The following is a 16290-nucleotide window of genomic DNA, read 5'->3' as shown; positions in this document are numbered from 1 at the left end:
CAGGATGAAAATCGAAACCAAGAATGCAATTTTGGTTTCCCATATGAGTGAAGGGACCTAAGTACTTGAGCCATTACCTACTGTTTCCCTAGGGTTCACGTTAGTGGGAAGCTAGAATCAAAAGCAGAGCCAGAATGTAAATCCAGGTACTCAGATATGGAATGTGTGCATCCCAAGCAATCTTAATTGTTGCAAATTGCATAATCCTCTTCCAGTTCTTTATACAGTATATTTGTGTTACCTATAGTTGCCCACTGTTTTACAGAACACCAGAAGTTTATGACTATGTTTTGGCACCAATTACTCAACCTTCCCTTACCCTCTTTCCCAAACTCTTGTAATACATGTACTAAGTTCAGCCTGACATTTTTTTTTAAATTTCTACATATGAGACAGAGCATGTGGTATTTGTCTTTCTGTGCCTGGCAAATTTCACTTAACATAGTGATTTTCAGTTCCATCTATTGTACTGCAAATGTCACAATTTCATTGTTTTTTGGCTGAAAAAATCTCATTGTATATATAAACTACATTTTCTTTATTCATTCATTTATTTATGGATATCTCAATTGATTTCATTGATTCACTATTGTGACTAGTGCTGTAATGAACATGAAATTGCAGATATCTCTTTTTTTCTTCAGCAACTTTAATGATAAAAATCTTTCATGTTCTCAAAAAATGGAAAACCAGAAGGCAACAGTCTGGCAGTACAAAAATATACAGCTGGAAGAGATTACCACCAACTAGATGTGACAACTAAACCCCAGTCCACATCTTGAAAATAAAAGCACATTTAGACAGAATACTAAACCAGTGGTTCTTATATGCCCAAGGATGTTCACCACTTAGAACACTTCCAAATTCACAGGGCTGGACCATCCTGGAAAGTTAAATGAATGATCCTGGAATCTGGCTGTGTTTTGAATCATCTCTATAAAGATGTCATAACTGACTAATCAGCGCTGTACTAAAATGAAGCAGTGTTCTACAATAAAAGCTACCAGGATTTCTCATCCAGATTATGGTTTGAGTGTGAACCACAACAGATCATCATCTAATGAATGGAGGTACCATCTAGGGATCGCATGATCATTTTAACATGACCTGTAAGATGTATGTTTAAGTTTATAAATGGTAGTTAAAGGCCATCTGTATCCAATAAAAACTTTGTCAGGCTAATTTTATTTTCAACTTTTTGCTCAAGTTGTAGATATCAGAAGCAACCACAATGGAACTGAGAATTATAGAGCAAATACTTTCAAAACATAAAAACTCCTTAGATGCTTACATATCACTAAGTAATAGTGATTTTCAATGAACATCTGTAAACATACACTGTAGGTCAAATGATTCCTGTTTTAGTATTATACGCAACTCAGAAGGTGGCTAACGTGACCTGCGGTTTCTAAAATCACAGGAGCTTTAAAACTTCAGCTAATCTAGGGGCCAGCGCAGTGGTGTAGCAGGCTAAAGCAGCTGCCTGCAGTGCTGGCATCCCCTATGGGCGCCAGTTCAAGACGCGGCTGCTCCACTTCTGATCCAGCTCTCTGCTATGGCCTGGGAAAGCAGTAGAAGATGGCCCAAGTGCTTGGGCCCCTGTACCCATGTGGGAGACCTAGAAGAAGCTCCTGGCTCCTGGCTTCAGATCGGCACAGCTCCGGCTGTTGCAGCCAATTGGGGAGTGAACCAGCAGATGAAAGACCTCTCTCTCTCTCTCTCTCTCTCTCTCTCTCTCTCTTCTCCTTCTCTCTCTGTGTAACTCTGACTTTCAAATAAATAAATAAATCTTTAAAAAATAAAAATTTCAGCCAATCTAAATATGCAGTTCAAGGTTTCAACAATTTTCATGTTCCATATTTACCTAGCATAAGACATAAAATTGTGTTAGGGCTTCATCTTAGTGACGCAAGTTAGGGTAACTCGCTAATGAGATCTTTATTTCAGTTTACTTATTTGCCTATCACCCATATTCTATCCATAATCAATCGTCCTTTATACATAAAAATTTCCAATTTAAGACTCTTAAGTAGTAGTATACTGTCCCCCCTCCCCGGAAAGCCCATTTTTAAGTGTCTTCTGTAACTTCTTAGCTATCTTGGTTTATTAGCAAAAGGAACAGGTTTTATAGGCTAACCAGAAATGTCAAGGCAAGAATGAAGTCAGAGGTCCCAGTCAACCATCAGGCAATCTGAAGTCTCTTCCCTGAACTACCACAACTGCTCAGACTCATCCTCAACCTTCCTGACATCAGTTCTCTTCTCCCTTATTATCAGTGTAAAAAGTTAACGAGACCTTCTGGAAATAACTTGTATTTAGGGATCTGTTTTTTTTTTTAACTTTTATTTAATGAATATAAATTTCCAAAGTACAATTTATGGATTATAATGGCTTCCCCCACATACCGTCCCTCACACCCACTACCCTCCCCTTTCCCACTCCCTCTCCCCTTCCATTCACATCAAGATTCATTTTCGATTATCTTAATATACAGAAGATCAGCTTAGTATACATTAAGTAAGGATTTCAACAGTTTGCTCCCACACAGAAACATAAAGTGAAAAATAATAGATGATTTTTTTAAAATGATGATGAAATCAGATCAGATCTATTGTCATGTTTAATCCCAGTGAGAGTCAAGTTGGGAGTTGAGAATTTCTTTTTTTTTTTTTTTTTTTTTTTTTTTTTTTTTTTTTTTTTTACAGAGGATCAGTTTAGTATACATTAAGCAAAGATTTCAACAGTTTGCACCCCCATAGAAACACAAAGTGAAATATATTGTTTGAGTACTCGTTATAGCATTAAATCTCAATACACAGCACATTAAGGACAGAGATCCTACATGAGGAGTAAGTGCACAGTGACTCCTGTTGTTGACTTTACCAATTGACACTCCTGTCTATGGCATCAGTAGTCTCCCTATGCTCCAGTCATGAGTTTCCAAGGCTATGGAAGCCCTCTGAGTTCTCCGACTCTTATCTTGTTTAGACAAGGTCATAGTCAAAGTGGAGGTTCTCTCCTCCCTTCAGAGAAAGGTACCTCCTTCTTTGAAGACCTGTTCTTTCCACTGGGATCTCACTCGCAGAGATCTTTTGCCAGAGTGTCTTGGCTTTCCATGCCTGAAATACTCTCATGGGCTTTTCAGCCAGATCCGAATGCCTTTAGGGCTGATTCTTAGGCCAGAGTGCTATTTAGGACATCTGCCATTCTATGAGTCTGCTGAGTATCTCACTTCCCATGTTGGATCACTCTCCCCTTTATTTATTCCATCGGTTAGTGTTAGCAGGTACTAGACTTGTTTATGTGCTCCCTTTGACTCTTAGTCCTTTCATTATGATCAATTGTGAACTGAAATTGATCACTTGGACTAGTGAGATGGCATTGGTACATGCCACCCTGATGGGATTGAATTGGAATCCCCTGTTATGTTTTTAACTCTACCATTTGGTGCAAGTCAGCTTGAGCTTGTCCCAAATTATACATCTCTTCCCTCTCTTATTCCCACTCTTATGTTTAACAGGGATCACATTTCAGTTAATTTTTAACACTTAAGAATAACTGTGTATTAATTACAGAATTAAACCAGTCATATTAAGTAGAACAGACAAAAAAAAAACTACTAAGAGGGATAATGTATTAAGTTGTTCATTAACAGTCAGGGCTATGCTGATCAAGTCACCGTTTCCCATAGTGTCCATTTCACTTCAGGAGGTTTCCTTTTTGGTGTTCAGTCAGTTGTCACCAATCAGGGAGAACATATGGTATTACTTAGGGGACCCAAAGAACTCTACTAAGAGACTATTGGAACTCATAGAAGATTTTGGCAAAGTAGCAGGGTATAAAATCAATGCACAAAAATCAACAGCCTTTGTATACACAGACAATGCCATGGCTGAGGAAGAACTTCTAAGATCAATCCCATTCACAATAGCTACAAAAACAATCAAATACCTTGGAATAAACTTAACCAAGGACGTTAAAGATCTCTACGATGAAAATTACAAAACCTTAAAGAAAGAAATAGAAGAGGATACCAAGAAATGGAAAAATCTTCCATGCTCATGGATTGGAAGAATCAATATCATCAAAATGTCCATTCTCCCAAAAGCAATTTATAAATTCAATGCAATACCAATCAAGATACCAAAGACCTTCTTCTCAGATATGGAAAAATTGGTGCTGAAATTCATATGGAGGCACAAGAGACCTCGAATAGCTAAAGCAATCTTGTACAACAAAAACAAAGCCGGAGGCATCACAATACCAGATTTCAGGACATACTACAGGGCAGTTGTAATCAAAACAGCATGGTACTGGTACAGAAACAGATGGATAGACCAATGGAACAGAATTGAAACACCAGAAATCAACCCAAACATCTACAGCCAACTTATATTTGATCAAGGATCTAAAACTAATTCCTGGAGCAAGGACAGTCTGTTCAATAAATGGTGCTGGGAAAATTGGATTTCCACGTGCAGAATCATGAAGCAAGACCCCTACCTTACACCTTACACAAAAATCCACTCAACATGGATTAAAGACCTAAATCTACGACCTGACACCATCAAGTTACTAGAGAACATTGGAGAAACCCTTCAAGATATTGGCACAGGCAAAGAATTTCTGGAAAAGACCCGGGAGGCACAGGCAGTCAAAGCCAAAATTAACTATTGGGATTGCATCAAATTGAGAAGTTTCTGTACTGCAAAAGAAACAGTCAGGAGAGTGAAGAGACAACCGACAGAATGGGAAAAAATATTTGCAAACTATGCAACAGATAAAGGGTTAATAACCAGAATCTACAAAGAGATCAAGAAACTCCACAAAAACAAAACCAACAACCCACTTAAGAGATGGGCCAAGGACCTCAATAGACATTTTTCAAAAGAGGAAATCCAAATGGCCAACAGGCACATGAAAAAATGTTCAAGGTCATTAGCAATCAGGGAAATGCAAATCAAAACCACAATGAGGTTTCACCTCACCCCGGTTAGAATGGCTCACATACAGAAATCTACCAACAACAGATGCTGGAGAGGATGTGGGGAAAAAGGGACACTAACCCACTGTTGGTGGGAATGCAAACTGGTCAAGCCACTATGGAAGTCAGTCTGGAGATCCCTCAGAAACCTGAAGATAACCCTACCGTTCGACCCAGCCATCCCACTCCTTGGAATTTACCCAAAGGAGTTTAAATTGGCAAACAAAAAAGCGGTCTGCAGCCTAATGTTTATTGCAGCTCAATTCACAATAGCTAAGACCTGGAACCAACCTAAATGCCCATCAACGGTAGACTGGATAAAGAAATTATGGGATATGTACTCTTTAGAATACTATACCGCAGTAAGAAACAACGAAATCCAGTCATTTGCAACAAAATGGAGGAATCTGGAACACATCATGCTGAGTGAAATAAGCCAGTCCCAAAGGGATCTGTTATTTTAAAATAGCCTTATAGACAGAACTCTGAATGCAATGACTTATCTTTCATATTAAACACAAGTCAGTACAGCATACTCCAAAGCTATTTTGGAGGAGCACATTTAAGGAAACTAAGCCACGTGACTTTGCATTATGATTTAATATAATCGCACAGAAATTGTGAAGTCACAGTGTCTCTCAGTTTCTAAGAGGAAAGTGATGCATGCCGCCATATTCAAATCTGCACTGTTACATTTGAACCATATTGTAAATGTTACAATGTGATGGGTCAGTTTAGAATTACCATGCAACACCTCAAATTACAAAATGGAAGCAATTTTTAAAACTTTGTGTTAAGATTTCATGCTAAGGATAAAAGCCTTTTTTTAGACGGGCAACTTATTTTTTTTTTAAAGATGTATTTTATTTATTTTAAAGACAGAGTTACAGAGTGAGGTAGAGCCAGAGAGAGAAAGAGAAAGAGAGAGAGAAAAATCTTCCATCCACTGGTTCACTCCTCAGATGGCTGCAACGGCCAGAGCTGAGCTGATCCGGAGCCAGGAGCCAGGAGCCAGGAGCTTCTTCCTGGCCTCCTATGTGGACACAAGGGCCCAAGGACTTGGGCCATCTTCTACTGCTTTCCCAGGCCATAGCAGACAGCTGGATAGAAAGTGGAGCAGCCAGGACTCAAACCAGCGCCCATATGGGTTGCCGGCGCTGCAGGCTGCAGCTTTAACCTGCTTCGCCACAGCGCCAGGGCAACCTATTTTGGGTTACAATGTACCGGCTTTGCTGCTATAAAATGTAGTTCACTAAGTTATCACAGAATCTGAACTGGCTTCAACACCTACAAAATTAGTAACTATTAACAATCACTTTGGTGATGACCAAAAATCTCCTTCATTGCAAGACTAATCAGTTTTTTCTTTCAGGAATTATATATAACCAATTGTTTTCCATGGGATAAGAACAATGGTAACAGTGGGCTCGACTGACTATTACACAATTATGCTAATATTTATTAATTCAAAAGCACTTTATAAGAAAATATAAGTATGGCTTCCAAATAGGAATGTTATACTTGGACTTGGTACCAAGTTCATAGATTTGAGTTTGCAAGGAAAAATAGGCTTTCAAGTTAAACAACAATTTTTAACCAAAACTTTAATCCCAAAGATACTCACAAAAACATATTACAAATGACAGCATGAAAAAAATAATAATCTTGCACAGTAACTCAAAGTTCAGCTCTACAATGTACTCTTAAACTGGCAGGACATTGGTATTTTTTGAAACTTCAAATTTCCCAATAAAGACTGCTACACAAACAGCTATGTATTCTATATTGCAATTATGTAAGGAACTTACCACCTAGGCAAATGTAAACTTTCTCAAAACTTACTAAATTCTAGACCAACTAGACAACCTCTGTCCAAGGTAAGACCAGCTGGGTTTTTCCAAAAACCTTTCATCTATTTTAATGGTGCAGCTTTTATATTTACCTGCTTCTAAAGACTGCTTGTTTACCTATAGCTTTGTACTATATACCAGCTAAGGAAAAAAAAGCACATTTTAGTTCAGTTTTTGACAGTGCGGTTTTTACAATATTAAAACATCACACTTCGTTTCGCTGAGCAGGATTTTGAGGTCATCAGTCTTTGCAAGACTAAAGCTCAAAAGTAAATTCAATCTTGCTTAAGGGAACATCCTAAAGTAACAATTCTTGGTATCACATGCCTCATATGATCCATTTCAAACCATAGAGAATGACAGCTTTTTGTGTGTCACTGTTCCAAGAGACAAATCTGAACAGCTAAACCATCTTCAAAATGCACCAAGCTTATGAAGTCTCAAACAAAACTTGAATTTTCCGTACAAACTCTTGTCAAATGAAGTTGTTTCCTGTACACCACTGCTCTTGTAAATGACTCTTCTATTTTCTTTCATTCGCCATAGATCAGCTAGAGAAGGATCGGGATGGCTTGTGATTTCTCTCCCGAGACGGCGATCTTTCTCGTCTCCTACCTCTAGAAAGGGACGTGCTCCAGCTGCGAGAGAGGCTTCCGCTTCTTGGAGATCTTCGGGGAGGTGGAGGACTCCTCCTGCGATAATCATCTCGAGGGCGACGACCCCAGGAGGGAGGTGGGCACGATTTCTACTTCTTTTTTCCACCATTCGACAGTTCCACTCTCACACAGCAGCCACACAGCGTTCCATCTAGCTCTCCGACGGCATCAGCAGCAACCCGGGGGTCTTCAAATTCAACAAAAGCGAAGCCAGGAGGGTTTCTGGCAACCCACACACAATAGCCAAAGGCCTGTTCGATTCAGTCTTGTTGCCAATGGACAGGAATCACGATGCATTTCGAAATCTAAGGTTAGGCGTGGGGAGGCTCAACTCCACAAGCTCCCAAGGATCTTCCTGCTCTGCGCTGCCCCGCTCCGGCCTGGCCTGGCTCCCGCAGATACTCCCTCTCCCTCCCTCGGTGTCTGAAATGGCCCAGATATCTCTTTTATATGCTGATTTCATGTCCTTTGAACCTATGCTCAGAAGTAGCATAACTGGGTCATATGAGAGTCGCTGTGCTTTCTGTATAGCTTCTATAATGTTCTCCATAACGGCTATACTGACTTTCATTCACACCAATAGTTTATGTAGATTTTACTTTTTTCACCTCCTTACCAGCATTTAATATTTTGCTTTTTGATAATAGCCATTCTGACTGAAGTGAGAGGATACCTCGTGTGCTTTCAATTTGCATTTCCCTGATGGCTGGCTATGCTGAGTATTTTTAAATATATTTTTCCTTTTGTACTTCTTCTGAAAAGTGTCTGTTCAGACCACTTACTCACTTTTTTACTGTATTGATGATTTTTTGTTTTATTTTTCCATCCTTATATATTTTTTTGTTTCTTATGTATTTTTTTGGTTCTTGTGTGTTCTGGATATTAGTCCTTTGTCACATGCATAGTTTGCAAATATTTTCAACCCATTCTATCAGATATTTCCTCACTCTGTTTATTATTTGATTTGCTATGCAGAAGTTTCTTGGATTGATATAATTCCATTTGTCTATTTTTACTTTTATGATCTTAAAAATACTGTTGCCTATTCTAATGTCTTGCAGTGTTCCCACATTGTTTTCTTAGAGTAGTTTCATAGTTTCAGGGTCTTGTCTTAGTGGTAGGCTAATTTACCTAATTTAAAATCTGTTCTGCTGCTATCTAACAAAATTTAAGAGAAAGACACTGACAGATCAGATTGTAAACAAGTAATGTGACATTTCCAGGACAAAGCTAAAATATAGTTAGAAGAATATTAAAAAAATCCACCACCAAAATTATACAAGTAATGCTCACAATATCTTCTGTTCAGCCAAAAATTAAGAAGAATTTAAAGAAACAGAAAAATACAGCCCATGACAAGGAAAATATCAGTTGGTTGTTTCTCACTTAGAATGACAGACATGACCAATCTTGAAGATAAAAACATTTTAAAAGTGGTTATAAATGTATTTTGGATATTCAAGAAACCAAAGGGGAGATTAAATATGTTTGCTAGAGGTAACAGATTTTTTAAAAAAAATATATTTTGGAGAACAAAATAGGGACATTTAGGAATTAGTTTAAGAGCATTTTATAAATTTAAATTGAGCACATACTTTGACCCAGCAATCTATCCTAAGAAGAGTCATAGTATGAATATCTTTTAATACAGCAATTCCCTTTCTAGGCATTTAACCAACAGAAGAAATCAGACAAGTACCCAAAGGTGTGTAAAGAAAAATCCCCATTAGAATGTTATTTGTAAAAGCAAAACAACAGAGTTGGAAACAAGTGAAATGTCCTCCAAATTTATTTAACTAGATTCTGATGTGGTAGTCATTAATGGGATATATGATTTATATAGACACTAACATTATGATACATAATTGTAATCAGGTACAATTAAATATGATAGTGCAAATAAACCCACAAAATATTTTTAAGTAAAGAAAGTTTATATAATATGTAAAATTTAATCATCCACTCCTTTTTTGTTTCAAAAACAATCAATGTGTGTATATGGGCATGGCCAGAAAACTATCTAGAAGGATATAAAGTTGTGCGCTGTGATTATCTCTGACTAGTGGGCTTGCTTGCTTGCTTCCTTCCTTCCTCTCTCTTTCTCTTTTTCTTCCTTTTTTTCTCTCTCTTCTTTCCTCCTTCTGTTTATCTTTCCTTCCTTTCTTTCTCTTTCCCCCCTCCTCCTTCCCTCCTTCTCACTCTTACCCCCCCCCCCTTCCCTTTCTTTCCCTCTCCTTGCTTCCTTCTTCCTTTGGAGTTTTTTTTTTTTATTGTTGTAAGAGTACTCACTAATTTTACAGTAGTTTTTAACTTAACAAAACTATTTACATTTGGTAAAAATACCTGTTTTTGTATCCCCTATACCTTGTGATCACAAATTTCTTTCAATTATGGGGTGTTTCATACTGCTTAGGAAATGGAAATATGGTTATAAAAAATTGTTGGTCTTTATTTTTCTTTTAATGTGATCTTAAACATTATTTGTCTATTTCCCTAATAGCTATTGTTGGTGAATTTGTGCTTTTGCTGTCAGAGTCAATTTGCAAATTGCATTTTATTTTATATTTGCTACTTAGACATTTTTAAAAATGAATTCAAATGACTAATTTTCATGGCCTTACCCTTGGCATACATGAACAAAGCTCTGGATAAGAAGTAAGCCATCATCACAACAAATGATCAGATGTCTCCCTGCCAGGTCTTTCAGTGTTTTCTAAACAACCATCCCCAAGAAGAGCCCAATCACTAGGTTAGATCTTCATCCAACTATTTTATAGGTTCTTTCTTAGCACGAATCAATCCAAAGAGTCTAACAGGGTCATCATGAATATTTTCCTCTATTTCCTGGCTCTCTGGTGAGAAACTGTCTACCAAAGTGGCCTCAGTAATGCTGGCATCCATTGCGTGTGATTGCTCATTTTCATCCTTGTCTGAAAAAGTGTTCTGTTTCCTGGGCTTTCTGCGCTTCCCCTTAAAGCTGTGATCGAGTGAGGCATAAAACATCTGTGTTTCAGTCGTTGCCTGAAAAGAAAGATATGTTAGTTTGTTCTTTAACTTTGATGACTTCTGGAAATTTTTATGGTCTATGAAAGTAAATAAGTTGTTGTCTGTGCTTGTTACTTGGTTTTACCACATTTATCACTTAAGATGACAGACTGAAAAGCAATAGTCAACTCAAGACTTCTGAGTTGGAAAAATTTCTTAGATGAAAATTTTAATGGATTTTTATTTATTTCTTATAAAGGTGACATGCACATTTCATATTTATTCACACCTGCACCTACATGTTCCTTCTCTTCCAATAACTCTTGCCATATATTGCTCTTACTAACAATACTTCATTTTATTAAAGTGGCACCAGGCATGATAGAAAGAAATTAGACAAGTCACAAAGTCTACATAATAAGTATTTAATCATTGGTCACTTAATGATATTCAAAGAAGTCCCCAATTTTTCTACATTTTTAAATTTCACCAGTACAAATATAATAGTATCCATCCGTATGAAGGTCATTGGGTAAAGAATTAAATTTACCATCTTCTCCTATTATTTCCTTCTTGTCTTACTATCTCTTGATCCCTAAGGTTAACCTTGGAAATACACATTCACATCCAAGAATGTCAGGTGGTCTTCCCTGGTCCAAAGCAGAGTCAATACTGGGACAAGTAGAACAGGAGAACAGGGTAACTTGGGAAGCAACAGGCTGAATGCAAGACCTTGAATTTGGTATGAAAAGCTTTGGTCTGAATACTGATTCTGCCATATACTGATTATAGGAAATTGAGCAGTTTTAATAAACAATTTGGACCCTCAATTTCTTTGCTTGTAAAACGAGAGTAGTGATACCTATCTCCCAGGATTGTTATAGTTAGTCAATAGAAATAATATATATGGAGGCTACAAGTATTTGAACTATTCTCCAAAGCCAGATGGTATTATAAATATTAAGAATTATAATCTAAAAATGTATGACAACCATTGAATAAACCAAGTATTTCTATATTGAAAATTTAAGTTCAAGCCTAGGTCAAATTATATTAATATGGGGAAGGTAAGGGCTGAGGAAACAACATTTGGAGTAACAAAACTGCTAATTCTTCTCCCTATTAGCACTCATTTTCATGGTAAGAGAGTCTTATGTTTTCTACAAGGCAAAACAGTTGGTTCTACTTACAACTTCGGTTTCTTTGTCTTTTTATTCATAAAATCATCATTACTGGAAAATTGTAATTCAGACCTGACTGGTGTGTTTGTTCTAGTCTCTTTCCCCTGCCATTTATCTCATCTACTTCCTTCAAATTATCTTCCAATTACATAACATTTAAGTTCCATGACCCTTTCCTCTGAAATCTTAGCCTGTACACTAAACTCTTAATTTCATATTCTGCCCTTCAAGATTTTCCCTATTTTACACTAGTCACATTTTCAATTTTGATTTCCACTAGTCCCCTTGCATAAACTCTGTACTCCAGGCAAATGTGACAATTTACTCTTCCTGTACCTCTGTTATAGATTCACCAGGTTTGACTCTGACTAGACAGGTGGGGAAGATGTCAATGGAGTTGGACAAGCACTTGGTAACACAAAGGGGTGAAATATATATATATATATATGTACATATATACACACATATATGTGTGTATATGTGTGTGTGGATAGTTTTCATTTTAATTGGAAAGGGGACACACACACACATATAATGAGAGAGAGAGAGAGACAGAGACAGAGAGAGGTTTACCTGGTGATTCCCTCTCCAAATACCTCCAACAACCATGACTCCACCAGGTTGAAGCCAGGAAACCAGAAGTCAATCTCAGTCACCTACATTGACGGCAGGGACCCAAGTACTTGAGCCATCATCTATTGCTTGCCAGGATGCACATTAGCAGGAATCCAGATTGGAAGCCAGGTACGCAGGCATCCCAAGCAGTGTCCTTTTTTTTTTTTTTTGCAGAGTGATAAGGCTTAATTGGGGATAGGGCATCCATCAGAACAGAAGGGACAGAGAGAGAGCACCCAGTCGCTCAGACTGGGGGACAGCGAGGTTACATGGTTGAGTGGAGAAAATACACCTGGGCAGGCCAGGTGGACAGAGAGGCAGAGACTGAGCGCAGTCTGTTTGGACTCCCTAGCTTTTTAAGGGAGTCTGTTTACCCACCTCCCCCTCTCCTCCAGGACAAAGGATGGAGAGTCCTGGTGGAAGGGCTTGTTGGGTGAAAATTAGCAAATTCCTCCCCAGATTTGCTGGCACCCAGGCAGAGTAGGGGGCTTCCCTTAGGGCACGTCTGAGAAGGTTTTATTACCCCATTTTATCAGGTCAGGTAACCCATTTGGTCCAGAGGAGAGAGAATTCTCCTGGGAGCTTTCCTTGGGGGAAGGGCTGGGACCACCTGGGAGGGTATGGGGTCTGAGCAGGACTTTGAAGAGCAAGATTCTGGGCATCTGGAGCTTCCGCAGCAGGTGCTGGTCTTCAGGCCTGTCTCACAAACACACATAAGCTTAATTTCTGACTTCCTACCTAACATATCCCCCTCAAAAGAGAAAGAAAAACCCATAATCTTATAATGATAAATGGGCAGAAGTCTGTATTCTGTAGCTACTTCGGAAGCTGACAACTGGGTGTAAAGTTGGATATGGGTATTTTTCTCTTGCTGTCTGTGCTATGGTGTTTGAGAGTGGCCTCAGGAAGCATTGTCCTGCTTGGTCCAGAGGGCAATCACCTTGCCTGAGGTAGTCTGGAAGCTGTGTCTTAGAAGCACTTGCAGCCAGATGGCTTGTCTTCTCCCAAGCAGTGTCTTTCTTATTTTTTTTTTCTTTTTGACAGGCAGAGTGGACAGTGAGAGAGAGAGACAGAGAGAAAGGTCTTCCTTTTGCCGTTGGTTCATCCTCCAATGGCTGCCACGGCCAGCGCACTGCGGCCGGCGCACCGCGCTGATCAGAAGCCAGGAGCCAGGTGCTTCTCCTGCTCTCCCATGTGGGTGCAGGGCCCAAGGACTTGGGCCATCCTCCACTGCACTCCCGGGCCATAGCAGAGAGCTGGCCTGGAAGAGGGGCAACCAGGACAGAATCCAGCACCCCGACCGGGACTAGAACCCGGTGTGCCGGCGCCGCAAGGTGGAGGATTAGCCTAGTGAGCTGCGGCGCCGGCCCCAAGCAGTGTCTTAACCACTGCACCAATGCTCACCTCTGGATTTCTTTTGGTCTGCCCATCACTTTGTTCTATCCTTCTTCTTTTTTAAAAAATATACCCCCTTTCTTTTGGGAAATTCCTTCCCACTACCTGTTTCTAAAGAGGCTGTCATTTATAGTGCAATGCAGCAGGTCCAGCACAGGATTAGCACAGGATTAAGTATGCTGCATATGCTGTATCTCAATCATTATTTGCCACCCATTATGCTAACAAAAGAGTGTAACCAATGGCATGTAATTTAAGAAGAGCCACTTTGGGACTGCTACATACATTCAAGGAACAAAAGTCTTTTTTTTTTTTTTTCTAGGATCAGGAGGAAAATCATCTGAGGCTTCCTCTAGCTTGCCAGCTCTCAAAGGAAAAGTTTGTTGATAACGGAAGAGAATGAAATCAGTAACTTCATAAAGAGTAATGGAGAGCACCCCCTTATTCAATTACCTCAAAGCAAAATATATGCTTAGATACCCATTATATGAGGCAATAATTTCCGTCTGATGATAAGTTGATTTGAATTCAGTTTCTGTACTTATTACTGAAATCTTTCCAAATACCATAATGGAGATCTAGAAAACACTTGGCCAACTTCATGAAATGTTCAAAGAATCGGACTCTTGAGAATGGGCCATGAATCTGTACATTTAATAGTCATGTGAGACTTTGACAGCACTGTTACAGTTAAGTGCATGGGTGGAAGATATCTAGCCAGGGTGAAAGAATGAACATCTAAGGAAAGAAATAGAAACAACAGAGGAGGGGAAGAACTATTTAGAAATTAGAGGAACAAACAATGGAACTAAGGTATTGTTCTGTGGGTTTTTTTAATGTTGAGAAATTTGTATATATTGGTAAGCAAATAATAATGATTAATTTAAAGACAAACATGAAAATGGAGAAAAGTTAAATAACAAAAGATCCAAAATCTACAAAGAATTAGGGGAAATAGTTAGGAGCATAAGTGAAAGTTTTATCTTTGGAAAGAAGAGAGGATGCCTCTAACATGGAAAGAAAGGGAGAGATCGACTAGAGATTTGGACCTGAAGGGAGGAGGAAAAGGCTCTTACTTGAATTCCTCAAAGGTTTTAAGCTGCAGGAAACCTTGTGGACTCGTTCTATTACTAGTCTTTCTAATTCATCCTTCCTAGTTAATTAACTGAGATTCTGAAATTACTTTATCTGAAATGCACCCATCATGTTTCAAAGGGCAGGGAAGTTATTTACTGTTTTCAACAAACACTTTATCAAGATTTTGTATGTAATATTTTAGATTCCTCATGCTTTTGTGACTAACCAAAGTAACAAAATATTATAGTAGCAAATGGTATTTTTTATGATTTTGTTCACTACAACAAAATAAAATTGAGCAAATATAAAGTAATTACTTCTAATTTATGAAATTAAATTTATGAGAATAGTGTTAAAGAATGAAGACTGATTTTAGAAGCATCTTTATATATTTGTGTGTGTGTGTGTGTGTGTGTTAACAGGCAGACTTTTAATGACTTTCTAAGGTTCTGCAGTATTTACATGAGTACAAACCTCATGCAGCTCAAATAAAGCCAGCTTGTATAATTCTTATGTATAAAATAGTAACTTCTAATTAAAATTCTTAATACTTTTATAACTAAGCTGTTCTGAGTCCCTACATTTTAGATGATAGGGCTGTATTTAACCTGCGTTGAAAGGTTTTCTTTTTATTATCATAGATTTAGCAGATAATATTATGTAGGTTTTCACACCTTTTATCTAAAAATATATTTTATAATTAACTGAACATCAGATGACAGATGTACCTGTCACTTGGTGACTTTATATATCACTCAGACCTTACCACATCTTGGTTTCTTATAAAATATTCAAGAATTCTAATTTCTCAGAGGAATCACATAAGGAAAAGAGAAAATTCTCTTAATAGGAAGTTTCCAAGATGTGATCCATTTAGGGAAGAGAATGTCTTCTGTTACATAGGACTATAATTTGGATTCTGTCTCTGTCCTTAGTACCTCAGTCTTCTGGGACAAGTTATCCATCCTTTGCAAGAATTTACAAAATGGGAACAATGAGTCTGCCTTCCTTATATGAACATAGGGTGATCATGCACATGATCCAAGGCCTGGCATAAACAGCTACTTGGGAAATGCTGACCCTATGACTATTTCTATGGAAGTCATGAGAGAGAACATAACTGAAGGACAAACCTGGGAGGAGATGGAAGAAGACCACTTTAACTGAAATTTAGGACACTCCACAAGCATTAAGCTAAGAATTTTGAGTGACTTTTCATAAAGTCAGTGCTTTATCTAAGGATATTGAAGTCAGTGTGGTAGGAGGAGGAGAAATTATCAATTTCTTATTGGATTTGTTTGTCTGTACTTAGGTTTTAGTCATGCCTATCCCTATGTAAACTATGTGTATATTTCATAATCTCTTAAGACCATAGACATTAGGACTCGCATTAAAATTTACTCTCATTTGCCTTGTAAAACACAGCTAAATTGCCTGACTACTCCTTCGCTTCGCCTCATGAATGCCTGACTTATAGGTCTTGTGAGCATTATACACAGGCCAGCTTTATAATTATCTTTGTGATACATATAATTTTTAAGCCTGGA

At 38.2% G+C, this 16290-nt stretch overlaps 1 protein-coding gene across 1 annotated transcript in view; it reads right to left on the bottom strand.

The window, feature by feature from the left end:
- Positions 1 to 9250: 9250 nt before the first annotated feature.
- TRAT1 (T cell receptor associated transmembrane adaptor 1) overlaps positions 9251 to 16290 on the bottom strand; it is a 34339-nt gene continuing 27299 nt past the window's right edge. Inside the window, exon 6 of the mRNA XM_051819076.3 lies at positions 9251 to 10511. Within this exon, the coding sequence (XP_051675036.1) occupies positions 10257 to 10511 (255 nt within the window). The 3' untranslated portion in view covers positions 9251 to 10256. The remainder of the gene's footprint in view (positions 10512 to 16290) is intronic.

This window comes from Oryctolagus cuniculus, chromosome 4, assembly GCF_051225735.1.
Source record: "Oryctolagus cuniculus isolate XC-2025 breed Fujian yellow rabbit chromosome 4, ASM5122573v1, whole genome shotgun sequence".
Classification (NCBI taxonomy): Eukaryota; Metazoa; Chordata; class Mammalia; order Lagomorpha; family Leporidae; genus Oryctolagus; species Oryctolagus cuniculus.
Note: the sequence above shows the minus strand (reverse complement) of the source record. Positions and strands in the feature narration are given on the sequence as shown.